The 16,427-nt window shown below is 34.2% G+C and overlaps 1 protein-coding gene across 1 annotated transcript; it reads right to left on the bottom strand.

Moving 5' to 3' along the window:
* Positions 1–11,592: 11,592 nt before the first annotated feature.
* Positions 11,593–12,347, bottom strand: LOC127811868 (calcium-binding protein KRP1-like). Its single transcript, XM_052352057.1, has one exon. It carries the CDS (start codon positions 12,182–12,184, stop codon positions 11,813–11,815), a length of 372 nt encoding a protein of 123 aa, XP_052208017.1. The 5' UTR covers positions 12,185–12,347; the 3' UTR covers positions 11,593–11,812.
* Between the last annotated feature and the right edge of the window lie 4,080 nt (positions 12,348–16,427).

Genomic DNA, 16,427 nt, shown 5'->3' on the forward strand with positions numbered 1-16,427 from the left:
TCTTCCATAGCTTACAGTTTTCCTCTTCATCTTATGCCATTGCTGACAACCATTCAAGCTTTGCTAGCCCAGATCTGCCCGAATCCATTAGATCCACCCAAATCTAGCCCATTTAAACAATACAACCCGCTAGATTTATTTAGTCTAGATTTGTTTCTCCCAAATATGCTATCCTGGTATGTTTTCTATTAGGCATTTCTTTATTGATCTTTTGATACTATTTGTGATTAATTAATCTTGTTAACGACAACCTTGAAATATGATATTTCATTGTTGGATTAGAATATTAGATTTTCATTATAGCATGGTAAGATGTGAGCAATTTTGGCACGAATGGTTTTAGATGAAGCACTATTGGGATTTCATAAAATGCCATAATCATGAAGTACTAAAAAAAATAACGCAGGGATTGTAAAGACTTATCTTAGATACATCTGTATTTATCAAATTAAACTTTATAGAATATTTTAAAAGAACAAATTGTTGTTGCACTATGGTTGAAACTAGAACAACTATCACTACAAAAAAAAAAAAAATTAGAGATGAAATTTAGAGACAGAAATAGCAATGAATTTTCAAACAACATACCAAAATATCCTAAAGAAAACCTTTAGAGGTAGCTTTAGAGATGGATTTTTTCTATCTCTAAATCAAAGATGGATTAGAGATATAAAATTTTCACCTCTAATCCAGAGATGAAATTTTCCATCTTTGAAACTTATTTTTTCCATCAGAGGCGGAATCAAAGAAGAAAATTTCTATCTCTAATTCCTCTAAGATTCAAAGACAGAAAAATATTTTTGTCTCTGATTTTGTTTCCGTCAAAGACTGAATTGAGACAGAAAATTTCCGTCTTTGATGTTAATTTCCCTCATAGATAGAAATTAGAGATGAAATTTTCTTTATCTAATTTGAATAGAGATGGAATGAGGATGATATTTATTCTAATTTGAGGGTTATCCTATGCGAACCCTTATCTATCTCACATTTACCTTTATCACAAAAGTTACCCCTTGCCACCTAGTTGCTTAGTGCTTGATGCCACTATCAATTCACAACTCCAATAGTTCAATGCTGCCATTTTTGTGCAATATGAATCATCACTACCCTTTGCTGTCGTTGATATATACACAAACACAAACTTTGATTGCTCGGTGCCACAATTAATTCACAACTTCGATTGAGTGCTAACTTGACATATTCAACTCATTTTCATTTTGGCTTCCTTTGTTCCCTTCTTTGATGATTTTGGTTTTTACCTAGTTGTCGTTTTTCACAAACAAAACTTGCTTTATGTTTGATGAGCTCAATACAAACAAATTATCTAGAAGTTCCCATTTTGTTGGAAACTGGTGAATGAATATTACTATACTTTTTTATTTGGTGCTTCTTAGGAGGATTTTGTTTATACTAGCTAGTGCCTAGTTTGTGTGTATTCTACCCATATGAGGTTTGGTTGTTCTAATATTTGTTCTCTACTTATATACGTAACAAGTGGTTGAACATAAAACACGTGCAAAATCTCAAGGGTAAGGGAATGGAGGATTATTGGTGAGGGAAAGCAGCTTTAATTGATCAAAAATATATCTCACTATTGTTAAAACAATGATCAATCTTACAAGTTCAAACATTTGAGGCAAGGCCTTAAGCATTGATAGGAAAGACATATTCCTTAAGGAAAAAATAAATAATTGTTAGTAAAAAATAAGCTAAAAAAGTCTCCAATTGAAATCTTTAGAGAAAAACTATTGTCCTTATATCTGTGAAACTAAAGTAAGGACAAATGCATTAGGAAATGGTTCTAGGAGAACACATCATCTTGTTCTCGATCAAAACAATTTTTTTTACAGAACTTTAGAGTTTTGCAATAGTTTAAGAAGCATGTATTATACGTAGATATATGAAGATTATTCTAGTCCTTGTGAATTACATTTTCAAGCCACTTTTGTTTTAAGGTCTGAAGAAAATAAGCAAAAATAGGGTTGGCTATGAATTCGAGACTTGAATTTTGATATTTATGTGCAGGTACAGGATAACACCACTTTGTTTGTATACTTTTCTGATTTTTTGGATGACTTCTTGTCTTTGTGGGAATTATATTAGCAACTTGTGGTTTCTCCAACACTTATATTCAAGAGTATACAAAATCTAGAATTTGTATTGTAACAGACATAAATGGATCAAAAGTGTAATATTTACATACTCATGAGGGGACTTGATGATTGTGAATTGGAGGAGTATCTACTACTTCCTATTTCTTTAATTATGCATGTATATTTCATTCTACTAGTTTATACTCATGATCTAATTTTATCATTTCAATTTACAATTAATTGTAGGGTTATGTAGTTCTCAATAAACCTTGGGCTTGTTCAGGGGCTTCAGCAAGAAGACATTAAAGAAGACTATGATGATAGCTTTTCTCTCTATGGAAGAACAAGATTATATCAATTTTCTATCTTTTTCTTAGATCAATTGTCAAGTCTAATAAAAGCAAGTCTTAATTTTTTGCAGCTACATATTAATGGCATGACCAAATCATATCACAGTTAAGCCTATACCAAACTTATCCAAAGAAGGTCTTCGAGTTGCTTTCCCTTTCTTTTATATTGAGCCTAAAAAGTTTGAACCTGTTTTGCATAAGTTATTCCCAAAGGGCATGTGTATAACTACAAGTTTGACCAGTACATTCATCTAAAACAAAAGTTATATTCTCATCGAATAATAGAAGGTATATCCATTGAAAGTCATTTAACAGTTTTTAAAGAAATTATTTCTGATTTGGAAAGCATAGAAGTTAAATCTGATGAAGAAGATTTGGGTTTAATTTTGTTATGTTCTCTGCCAATCTCATAACTTTTAGAGACACTATACTCTATAGTCGTGACACTCTCACCTTAAAATAAGTTTATGATTGTAACGACCCGAATATGGGTCTAAAATATTTTGGTATTCTAGGTATTAATGCTATGTGAGTGAAATTCTGGTATATTAATTGAAATGGATGTTTTAAGTGTTGTAAGTTAATATACATGTGAATTTGTGATTAATTAAGAAAGTAAAAAAGGAAGGGGACCAAATAGGAATATTTATAATGGAGTAAGGGCAAAATGGGAAAAATAGTTGGTATAAAAAGGGAATTTGAGAGAAGGCCATGCCATTCTCTCATTCTCCTCTCGTCACTCTTTTCTTCTCTCCCTCTCCACGTTTAATCCTTTCTTATTCAATTTGGAGCCTCGAGGGAAGAGTGGAGGTTGGATCTAAGGGGCTTTTGGTGGAGATTTGAAGGTTTATCTTCTTTTCTAAACTTTTCCATTCGAGATCAAAAACAAGTTCTTACCCTATCTCTTTTAAATTCCAAGTTTCCATTTAGGACTCCTGTTGGTATGAATCTCGATCTTTTCCTTCCATTGGAATCCTTGGAACATCCATCTTTGGGTAAAAAAATCGAAAAACCCTTCCTTTTGGAAGTGGGTTTGTTTTTACATAAATTTGGTTGATTGTACCTGTGTCATTTTCCAAAATTTTTGGGTTAACCGTGCATATCATATAAACGGGGACTTGTTTCACACCATATTTGTAAAAGGAATGGCGTGTTTATTGATAGGATGTAGTTGCGTGCAAGAGTTTAGTGTATCTTACATGTATGTTTGGGTATTTGTATGTTAATTTTTGTCTTTAGGGGCTCATCTGTGGACTGAATTGGTCGAGCTAGTCGATAAAAGGATTTTGGGTATTCTGTTAGTCAACTAATGCCTTAATTAGTTGACAAATTGGGTGAAAAAATCACTATTAGTCGACAATTGCTTCTCATCTGTCAACTATCTTGGGCCTTGACAGCTCACATATGTTCTGTTGTTTTGGGCATAACTTTTTATAGAAAGATTAGGTGGCGTTCTCTTTGTGTTTTAATTTTGAGTTTTGAGTTTTGAATTCATTTTGAGTTTTGTGTTTTGAGTGTCTGTTTTGAGATTTTTGAAAACGTGTTCTTTTTGTCATTCTGAAAAACTGTTTCTTAAAACAAAAAATTAGAAAACGTGTTTACATTGAAATTTTGAGAAAAATTATTTCATAATATTTTATTTAATAAATTTAATTTAAAATTATAAATACTTATTAATAAATTATAAATTTAATTAAAAAAATTTAAAATATAATACAAAAAATAACTAATAATCTAATTATATATAATACATTAAAATTATAAAATATTTTCTAAAATTATTTTTTATTTAACTCAACTATTAATTTGATGATAAATTTATTTTTACTTACAAATTAAAATTTCACATTAATTTTGAGATTTAAATTATCTATAACATAAATATTAAAAAGAAATTATAAATCATAAAATAGTAAAATATTAATTTATCTAAAATTTTAAATATATAATTAAAAAAAATTAAAGGAAAAACTAGGGCGTGGAGAGAGGCGGTGGCGGACAGAAGAAAGGCTAGAAGAAAGAAGCAAGAAATGGAAGAAGGGGAGGAGGAAGAGACGATCGACGATGCCGGATCTGGGCGTGGCGGGCGTGGATGGCGGATCTGGAAGAGAGAACGGCGAGGTGCGGTGGATCTGGAATAGATAGCGGCGTAAGCGAACGACATGCGATGCACAGCGATGGACGGCGTAGGCGACGGTGGCAGGCGCTGCGATGGATGACGTAGGCGACGGTGATGGTGGTGGCTGGCGTTGCGATGGCCAACAAGGAAGAAGAGTCTGGAATAGAGGGGGATAGCGGCGAAAAAGATGGCGGGGGGCAGGCGTAAACGAACGACTTGTAGTGGCGGCGATGGCAGGGGGCAGGCGTAGACGAACGACTTGCAGTGGCGGCGATGGCGGTGGCAGACGTTGCGATGGCAAGAAGGAAGATGAGTCTGGAAGGGAGGAGGGCAGTGACGGAAAAGATGGCGGGGGGCAGTTGCGGACCTGTGGTGTTTGGCCGAGTCGACAGAGAGAGAGAGAGGGAGATGCAAGATTGGGTTGGGGGGCGGTGTGTTTTCCGCGTTTTGGGTTTTTGAGTGTGTTTTAACTGAAAACACCCAAAACAACAAAATGTTGTTTTGGGTTTTCTTTGTAAATTTTTTTGTTGTTTTCGAAAATGTGTTTTTGAAAATAACAAAGAGAACGCGTTTTCAGTGTTTTGAAAAACTGAAAACTCAAAACGGGTTGAAAACAGCAAAGAGAACAGGCCCTTAGATTTTTGAACAGTTTATTGGATTGTAAACTAGACTCGATACGCTTCATTTTGGTATAAATTTCAGCTCATTTGGGTAAGATTTTAGTGGTCTAAACTTGTTTCCGAAACAGGTTTAGTTGTTTTAAAAAAATGCTTGGGCATTTGTTGATGTGCTCATGCATAGGGAACCTTAGGGTGCATTGAACGTATCAAAGCATGTTATAGGGGGATTCTATCATGGAAATATCCTTGGCTAAGATGAGGGTAACAACATTTTGAGAATGCATTATTCCATGTGGTCGGTAGTATGGATGCATAGTACATGGTGGCATACATGTTTGCACTCTAAATTATTTTGTATGGCATTGAATGTGCATGTGAACAAAGGATATCCTAGTAATGTTGGTAGGCTTGTGCCTAGCTGTGGGGGCTTTGGCCCATAATGCTACCTGGTGTTAAACTAGTGTGTGGGTGGATGACGATCCACAAGAATATGGAATACCGTCTGGTGCGAACCAGAGCGTGGGTGGATGGAGATCCACATCATTTATGCATCTTGCATGGGCTTACATATACATTGACATAGAACATGGCATTGGGCATGATGACTAATAATTAGCCATGGTGAAAACTTCTCAGCCAAATCTTGTTTATCTTATTCTCATTGTTAGTCCCTTGTGGTAAGGGAGTCTCTTATGCTTGCGGTTGAGATATCATGTTTTGGTTATCTTACTTCATTCATTATGCCTTTATTTACTATATGAACTTGCTAAGCCTTGTGGCTCATATTGCTTCCTTGTGTCATTCCAAGTAAAGACAATGGAAAAGCAAATGAGGGTGGTGAGTCTAGCCGCGCTTAAGTCGGGTTAGAGTGGTGTATAGAGTCATTCCCCAAACTTGAAGATCCTTGGGGGTTATTTTGAGAGCAAATAATGATAGTTTTTTTATGTAACTTATCTTGCTTATTTTGTAGCTTGTATTGTTTGGGTGAATAAGCCCAAGACAGAGAAAATATATGTAATTATGTTTATATATATATAATATATATAAGTTGTCAAAGTTTAAATTACTAAATTTTGTTTCTGTACCTCTCTTGTGATAACTCTCTCACGAATCATCGATGCTAGCAAATACTCCGGGAGGTGGGCCATTATAATGATGCTTTGTTGTCAAAAGAGGAAATTGATAAGCAGATATTGGGCAATTTAAAAACATAGGGAGAAGATCATTTGATCAGAGGGAGAAAAATGAGAGAAACTCTAGTGGTAAAGAAAAAGGTATATCCAACCTAAAAATAAAGAGAAAACCTATAACTATATATCCTAAGAAGAAAGGCCACGTTAAGAATGAGTGTTTTAAGCTGCAAAACAAATTTAAGAAAAAAAAAACTTACCAGAAAAGAAAACAACCATATGTTTCAGGCGAAGCTAGTATTGTTGAAAATCACAGCAATGATGAGGAGCTTTTGGTAGTAACTAATAAAAGATTGAATCTTGATACAACATACACATTTCATATGTCTCCTAATAGGGATTGGTTTTCAATATATGAAACTTTATTTACTGGTGATTTGTTGATGGGAAACAATTCTTCTTTCAAAATTGTTGGCATTAGAACAATTAAAATCAAGATATTTGATAATGTTGTTACCAAACTACAACAATTAAATTTATTTGTTAGGGATCAATCCAAGAAGAGTCTTTCACCAGAGCTAAGGGTCTGAGATGTTGTTGGCAAGGTTAACTGAACCTAAATCTAGTCGAAGCCAAATGGGTGGCCTTTGAGACAGGATGTCCATAAAGGTCTTTAAGGAGCCAATAATGAGTGGCCTCGATAAGTCTTCAGGAAGCGAGGCTTCCGATCTTTGGGAAAGCAGGGCTTGGACTTAGCCTGTGAGCAAAGGAGCAGTCAGAAAGGCATGCGGGCCATCCAATGCCTAAGTCAGACAACAGTCCGAGAGAAATATCCAAAGTGAGTGTATGTATGTCCAATTTAAGATGTATGTGGCATGTATATGTTTTGTTTCTCGAATGAAGGGGTGTGTAGTTTCTTTGATGGGTTGTAGAGAGAGACAGCGTGATGGCCGGAGTGGCTCGAGAGAGTCAGGAGAGAAATCAGCCAACCGAAAGATCGATTTGCCTTTAAAGAGGCGCATATTTATAGACAAGCTTAGTGGGACCACAAATCATTTTTTCAGGGAGTGCATAAAGAAGGACAAAGGGCCTGGAGACTTCTTTGGGGTGTAGCACCTCGATGGCTATCTTTGAGTGGCCCAAAGAGGCTTCGGGGCCATCGGATGGCTCGATCTATCCTCAAACTTATGCAAACTGAATGAGGCAAAACCTTTCCTAGGGGTAGCGTTCAAAGGGCCCGAGAGGCTATCATCTCGAAGACTCTTCGGGAAAGGAATCACCGCGTGATTTCTTAGGACTTAGGAAAATTTTAAGACACCTCATAATAGATGGCATTGTTAGAATTTTAACTAATATGTTAGACATGTTCCCTACCTTTGGAGAAATCTTATCTCATTAAGTACCCTTGATTTAAATGGGTACAAGTACATAGGTGAAGGTGGAGTCATTAAGGTTAATCAAGATGTTCTTGTTGTGGTGAAAGGTAAAAGGTAATATGGAAGATTATATGTTCTGTAGGGTTCTACTATTACATATGATATTAATTTTACTTTTTCTTTGTCAGATATTGATATCGCTAAATTGTGGCATATGCCTCTTGAACATATAAGTGAAATAGATATGGCTGAATTAAACAAAAGAGGACTTCTAGAAGCGCAAAATATTGAAAATTGGAATTTTGTGAGCATTGCGTCTTTGGCAAGCAAAAATGAGTCAAATTCAATAAAGACATTCACAACACAAATGTGACATTAAACCATGCCCATTCTAATCTCTGGGGTCCTGTCAGAGTACCCTCTAAAAGATATGCATGCTAAATATATGCTGATTTTAATTTATGACTTTTCAAGTGAAATTTTTTATGTTTTTTCTACTTTCAAACAATGGAGGACTATGAAAAACAAATTGAAAGGTAGATAAAGCATCTTTGCACAAATAATAGTTTAGAATTTTGTTCAAATGAATTCAATGATTTACGCAAAAATAGAAGGAATTCTAAAGTATTTAACAATTCCAAATATACCACAACAAAATGGTATCGAGCGAATAAACATAATCTTGATGGAAAAAGTATGTTGCATGCTATCTAATTCTAGTTAACCTAAGTCATTCTAGGTTGAGCCTGCAACCATTGCATGTTTTTTGATTAATTGGTCAGCTTGCACCGCCATTGATAAGAAAACTCTAGAAGATGTATGATCTATTACTCCTATAAATTATTCTAATTTAAAATTTTTTAGATGTCATGTATTTGCACATGCTAATAATGGAAAATTAGAAAATCTAAAAAGCGTGCATTTCTTGGTTATAAATCTAGTGTGAAGGGTTATAAGTTATAAACCTTTGAGTGTAGTCAAAGATATCGATTACAATAAGCATTATGTGGATTTGGTTAGTATTCAAGAAAATTAGTTCTCTATGATTTTGCTAGAAGAGAGAATAATAAATAGTTCCATATCTAAATTCCATGTCAAAGTGCAGTTAATGATAATTATGATCTGAAATTTAAATTTGATTGTAATTAAAATATATTTACAAATGAAGATTTATCTTCTTCATAGCTCACCTCCTTATCAAACTATAGTTTTGTAGAAATTCAATTTTTTATACATTTATAGATGAGTGGTAAATCTATAAATAAGTATCTAATACTTTAGAATTATTACAACAATATTATCATAGTGATATTTTCTTATTTTTTAGTGGTGATTTTTTTTAATTTAGATTTTTCACGTAAAATTTTTGTGTTCATTTGTGTGTTTGATGGTTTGATGATAGTTTATTTTCGATCCTAAATTCATATATTGATTGGTGATGATGGCTGCTTCTCGCAGCACAAATGCTTCTGCCATGGTAGGAGAGCTAGTGTTAAAGAGAAGGGACTTCGAAAGAATTGGCTCTCCGATAGAGTTCTTGACTATTATACATCCTGATCTATCTTAGACTTAAAACCATCATCCACGTGTATCCTTAAGACACCACAAGGCGGGAAAGACAAGACCAGTACGTACGAGTTATAAGAGGGGCTGGGATGATCAAGTGAAGCTGAAACCTTTTCAATAATGCCCATATATGCTCCTGGCAGGAAATGCGAACAGATTCAATAAGAGTCGACAAGTGGACCTCCTAGATTGTTTGGAGACGCAGATGGTTCCTTGTATGCCATAAGTGGTTTAAGAGAGAGTGAAGGGTTAATCCTTCGCGGGTTAAATAGGAGAACCAGCCGGGATTGGATATACTGGACTAAGCCAACCTTCTGCATCAAAAGTCCAAAATTAATGCAGCCACATAACTCCTGCCACTGGGCAATAAACAAAAATATGGATAAAGGTCTCTGGGGCTTCTTTGTAGAAAAAACACGAATTAGTTGCTATAGGGAACCGCCTAGGTAATTCCACCCGAGTAGGGAGCATATTGTTTGTGATCCCCCACATAAGAAGTTTCAACCGGTGATGAAGAAGAGAATCCCAAATTCGCTTAAGGAGATAAAGAGAGTTGACCACCAATATTTGAACTTGAGGACTGTGGCATGGAGTGGTAAACTGCCACCCATGAGAAGGAAGGGAAAGAATCATCAATCCAAAGCCATTTTGATGCTACAAGTGCCAGAGGAATGGGAATTTTCAGGATTTCTTTCACCGTGTGAGAACTAAAATTAGCCTCTACAACCCGTTTTTTCCACCACCTTCGGCTTGCTTCTATTGAATCACTAACTCGAAGCTCATGGTCGTCAAGTACTTTGTAGAGGAGTAGGTTTGAGGGTATAGAGATAGTAGGTATCCATAGGTCCGCCCAAACCCTCAAATCAAAATGTCTCTCAAGAGAACAACTTAGATTTGGAATTAAAATGTTACGTGTCCCTAGAATAGTCTTCCATATAGTTGAGACAGAGGCCTTCCCTAGGTGAGTAAGAAAGGTTGGTTGAGATGAAGATTCATTTGAAAGCATTCACAAAACTTCCTCAAGCCCAGGCCTCCCATCTTCTTCTTCTTTTATCTATGGCCTTCCCCCCTAGAAGTTACGCATTTTACCATCCAAAAGGGAACAGATCTTTTGAGGCAATGTCCAGGTGCCAGGTGGCCACAGCATAACTGGGGATAAAGGGTGAAGTTGCTCTAGGAAGGATCATTCTACCTGTAAATGATGGTCCCACACAATAGTTTTATTTCAAAAGGTCATTACTTATTTATTCTAGAAATTAATTAATCATTGTTGTTTAATTAATTAATCCCAAATCTTTCCTTTATTATCTTGTCTACAAAATTTGAGCTTCCCCCAACATCAAGAGCAAAACTCCGGGGCTAAAATCGGCCGGGCCTCAAAGCTCCGGTTGGGTCCAAAATACGATCGAGTTCGCTCGTCTGCTTTATGTTTGCATTCCATTTGAAGATGAAATCATGAAAGAGAAGATTTAATTTATTTCTTTCCTGCTTATAAAGGATATCATTATGTCATATATATCTCTTGCTATATTATAACTGATAATTAAACTGAAAAATGAGAGAGAGAGAGAGAGCGCAAAAACTCTCAGCATGTATAACTCCGCAGTACCATTGTATATTTAGTTGAGAAATGAATTTTCATTAACAAATTAATTACTTAATTAATGAGAGAGTTGCACATATAAAATATCAGCAATATAGAGTGGCTTGAATTAAGAGTCCCCTACCTGGAAAATTTCCGCCACATGGGTCTGCTTTTTCTCTGTCAGAACAAACTGGAACATGAGACTCGAAGCATATATATAATACAAGTGATAAACCTATACAATAATCAAATCAATACAATTAAGTGTTGCACTCAAAAAATCTTGAAGAGATCAGATAAATCCAACTCAAATTTGATCCCATTCTGATCTTCTTAACGTACGTGTTGAATACTAGCTTCTAGTTTACAGGGTTAAAACATTTGAATCTTGCAGCTTAATATATATGATAAAAATTTCTTGGAAAGTATATTATTTTTGGAATGATCACCTGAAGATTATTTCTGAAATTAATTCAGAAAATGCCATCTACTGGAGTTTTAATATAAAATCCAAAGGGTTCACTTACCCAAACAATAAAAAAAAAAAATCCAAAGGGTTCGCTTACCCAAACAATAAAAAAAAATAATAATAATCCAAAGGGTTCACTTACCCAAACACTAAAAAAAAAAAAAAAAAAAAATCCAAAGGGTTCGCTTACCCAAACACTAAAAAAAAAAAAAAAAAAAAAAAATCCAAAGGGTTCACAAGTTAGATGGATTTTCTAGCTAGTAACTGAATATTGTCCTTAAGTATGATTACAGAAGCAATATTATTGAAGAAACTAACTAAATCATCCTCTCCGTTTCTAAAAGAACAAACCATCCACTTTTTATTGAATATTTCCTTGCATAAAATATAGAAATTAATTAAGGATCAGCACATCGAACATATATATATAATATGCTATATATATGTAGAAGAAGAAGATCCTTATTACTTGATAAGAATCATAAAAATACAGCAGCTCCCCCATCAGACGGCATGCATTTCATTGATGCCCATCTCATCGTGAACCGCCCATCTCTTGGAGCCGTCCATCAAGCCAGGGCTCAGTCTGAACATCAAGATGCAAAACTCCAGCTGGTTCAGGGCTCCGTCACCGTCTAAATCTCCCTCGGCCAACATGCAGACGAGCTCTTCGTCTCCCATTTCATGGAGCCCTAGCAGAATCGTGTTCCTTCTCAAGCTTTCAAAGGTTATAAGCCCCTTCTCCACGTCCATCAGCAAGCGGAATCCATTGCAGAGCTCCCCCATGAATGCTTCTGCTCCCAGCCGCTCGATCATCGACGGGAAATAGTCCTCGAAGAGGAAGGGATCGTTGGTCGAGATTGTGAAGAAAGCCATGTCCAATTCGACTGCAAATTATAATTGAGAGAGAGAGATAGAGAGAGAGAGAGACAGAGAGAGAGAGATGTTTTAAGTGTTGAAAACAAGCAAGGTACAGGTTTATAGGGGGAGAATTATCAGGTTTATAAAGGGAGAATTATCGGGGCTTGATGCGAGCTTCTGGCACCCTTTTATCGGCTAGCTCGCTCTCTCTCTCTCTCTCTCTCTCTCTCGTTTTTAACTTTTAACTGAGAGAATGTTCTCCTTCCTGGAAGCTGCATGGAGATCCAAAAGATCTCTCGTCTCTTTTTTTATATTTTACTCTTTTTTTATATCTTATTTTTTAAAAAAAAAAGTGCATTTATTAGATTTTATTTTTATATTCTAAACACTTACCCATTAATAAAATTATTTATAATTTAAAAAAATTTAAATAAAATAAAAAATTATATATTATTTAAAAATATATATATTTGTTACACTTTAACCATTAAACTAAAACATTAATTAACATTATTCTTAAACTCTCTCTGGCGATATATATATATATCCCACACTTTTAGCGAGAGTGAAACTTTTCACGTTTTTAGGTCTATCATGAGACAGGCTTGTGAATATGAAGAATATATATATATATATATATTGCTTGGTTGGGAAGCTCTTATTCTGTTTATATATAGCGTCTATATGTGACAGTGTTTTATATACAATGCAGCCAAATATAAAGAATAATTAAGGAAGTTGCATTTGTCTTGGCAGTGGCCACTTATATTGATGAATCTTTCTGTTGATCACATGGTGATACATATATATATATATATAGACACACATATTATATATATTAGATGTCATGTCCACAGTGCACTCATCATGAGAGCGTGCTTTTCTTCCTTCACCGCACAAAAGCCTGAATCTGTGAAACTTCCTTCCAAGACAGAAGTGAAGATCTGTCTCCTTGCTTATCACAGAGTTTGCAGCGCCGTATTATTTTCAGTTTTGCTAAACCTTAAAAATAAAAGACGACTCAAACTTAGGAGCCAGACCAGAAGGCTTCTACTATATATGGCAATATATATATATAATTAGATATATATATATCAATTAATGACGTATATATATGATTTGCAGTTAATTATAATTAGATATCTCTCATCATGCAAATTAAGATGTTTGAATTCTGGTGATGTTCTTTAGTCGTTGATTTAATCATAGCATGCAATGAATTTAGCAAATTTTAGCTAGTTTGTAGTTTACCTAATTTTGGTGGATTTATCAGTTGGTAATGATGTCCATAAGTGATTTTCTGCAAGCAATAACAGTAAAAATGTGATGGTGATGTTTATATATAATCATTTGTTTTGATTTGCTTAAACAAGAGAATGTCAGACTAATTAATATTCTTATTGTATTTGTGGATGGCATTATATTATAATTAATTATTATATAATTATTCTTAACCTAGCAATCTTTTACTTGAAAAATAATATATTATCAGAAATATTCCTACACAAAATTTTATCATAATTAGATCATAAAACAGTGACATTTCTAGCTAAATATTCTAAAGAAAATTTATTTTTTTGGCACACCCTTGTGCAATTCCTTTAGCAATCCAGCTACATCCATATATGAAGTCTGTGACTGGTCACAAATATGCACATGATGGATAATGAAAGAGAGCAAATATTAACGCAACAAATTAGAAGCCCATGGATACTGACGGATTTTAGAAAGACTCTAAAGATGATTGAATTCTTCTCTTTGTTTTTTAAATTTGATCTGGAACCAAACTGATGGGCCAGTATAAATAAAAAAGCTCGGGAATTTTGTTCTATTCTAACCCTAAAATCAAACAACCCTCGCTTGCTGCTGGTGGTATCAAATTTTAGAAATTAATTCTCGTTCAAACTGTAGGTAGGTAGGTAGCTACATTCGTTATCTGGATATATATGCAAAATCAAAAAAAAGTCGAAGGCAGACAGGAAGGGAGGCATGAGGAAACTGAAGGACTAGCTAATTAATAAGCTGCACGCCCGCGAATTTATGAAAGCACGAAAAAGGGGCCACAAAATTAATGTGAGAGAGGTAGCTCTATAGGCCAGGTTTGGATTGCATGCTGTGTGTAGCTAGCGTTAATGAAGCACAAACAATAATATAAAGAAAAACTTTTTCCATGATGATAGGGAAAGGACTGATGATCATTTATAAAGGCAATTAATGAGAGTTGCTTTGGCTGCGTCTCCTCCATGGGCTGTAGATGCATGTAAGGTCGGGTACGCAAAATTAAATAATAGAGGGAAGATGACAACAATATCCGCTTTTGTTTGTTTGGTTGGCAATTCCAGCAGACAAGGATGTGATAGTGAAGTCGTGGCTATGCCGAAGCATTCATCTCTTGGCCGCTCTTTGAGAAGGAAGTTTCATTGCACTTTCCTTCGTCAATTGCAGTATATCTCTCATTTTACTGTTCCACCATTTGCCATGCCATGCCATGCCATGCCATGCTATGCATGCCCATCCACCTTATCCCCAAGTTTAATAATTCCTATCACTAGCTTTTAAATTTAAGATATATATATATATATATATTAAGTTCTGTTGATGGCAACCATCAAAAACGACAGACGCACCCACACTTGTCCAAATAATGTATATCCAACCAATTAATTGGATGGTTCTCGAGCTAGCTGCTAGCCCTTTTCGTCCATATATAGTTCAAAAATTATCAACCTCCCTGCTGCTACTTTTTTAATTAATTATATATTCGGCTGGTTTAAACGTTACAATAATAATATATACATATATCTTCATAATCATATGAGTTCTTCAGTTTCTCAAAAAAGGAAATTAAAATTGAAGAAGCGAAGTACTCTTTACTGTGCATATATAAAGGTTTTTGAATCTTAAAATTAATCCACACATGACATTGTTTTTACATAAATGTCCGTACAGTTGTTGTCGAAAGCTGTGCATGCAGACTCGTCGATCGGCTCTGGCTTCCCAGGTGGCCAGAAAACTTTCCTCCTGCTTTTCACTGAAAGGTGATGGAATGAAGGGACTTTTTTTTTTTTTTTAATTGTTATTTTTAACAATTTTTTAATACTCTGTTGTTGTAGATTATTTTTAATTAATAATATTATTATCAGTCTTAAATATTCTATTCAAACCCAGGTAGGAATTACCAAACTCACAGCACTTTCATTATAAATTATATTTAATCATATCAATTGAAGTCCGTTTAACTATATATATAATAAAAGAAAAACTGATCAATATTTATTATTATCATTGATCATGAGGATAAGATTAGCCCCACGCACGTGCTGTCTCAAATTGTCCACTTAGCGACCTAATAATGTATGTGAAATTTGGTTCAATGGCAATTTTCAAAATTGAATTAATTCTTTTATTTTAATGTAATAATTTGTTATTTTGAGTTCCATTAGTTATATTATAATATTGAGTAATCCATTTGTAGTTGATTAATATTTTTAGCTGTTAAATGAATATTTATTTAGATGTGGTGGTATCACGTACTTTGATTATATATATATATTAATTTATTTAAATATAAGATTTCTCTTATTGAATGGGTGCATGTGGGTGGTACGAAAACATCATACTAATTGGACCACTTAGATTATAATCAGTGGAGTTAGAAAAAAGTTTAAATTTGTTTCAAATCCATAGTCTCTTCGACTTTTCCTTATATAACTTTATCTCTATCACTATATATATATATATATATGTTAAAACTCTTATTGCATGCATGTTGTAATGATGAAATTTGAATACGTTAGGGTCCGCTCGAGAGTTTTCAATTTTTAATTTCGTTTGCGGTTTTTTTTTTTTTTTTTTACCTTAGTTTTTTATGTTCGGTTAACAAAAAATAAAAGCTAAGTATTTGTTTGATAACATTTTCAGTTTTCAAAATTTTAAAAATAAAAACTAAATATTTTATTTAATATAAAAAAAAAAAGATGAATTTGAGTATAAGGTGTATGTCGAATAATAGATAATATGTGAATGTTGGTTTATAGGTGAATGTTGGTTTATAGGTGACGAGTAAAGATGTTAAACGACCTAAGCTACACGCGATCGCCTTAGCCCGATCACTAAAAACTAGAATTTTAAGGGATTAGCATTACTTATTATACATGAGTAATTAATGCTAATCTTTTATACATGAGTAATTAATGCTAATCTTTGCCTTTAAAGTAATGGTTAAAGTTCAATAAATATATTTTTTTCAGATAAAGTA

Source organism: Diospyros lotus, chromosome 10 (assembly GCF_014633365.1).
Source record: "Diospyros lotus cultivar Yz01 chromosome 10, ASM1463336v1, whole genome shotgun sequence".
NCBI classification, from domain to species: domain Eukaryota; kingdom Viridiplantae; phylum Streptophyta; class Magnoliopsida; order Ericales; family Ebenaceae; genus Diospyros; species Diospyros lotus.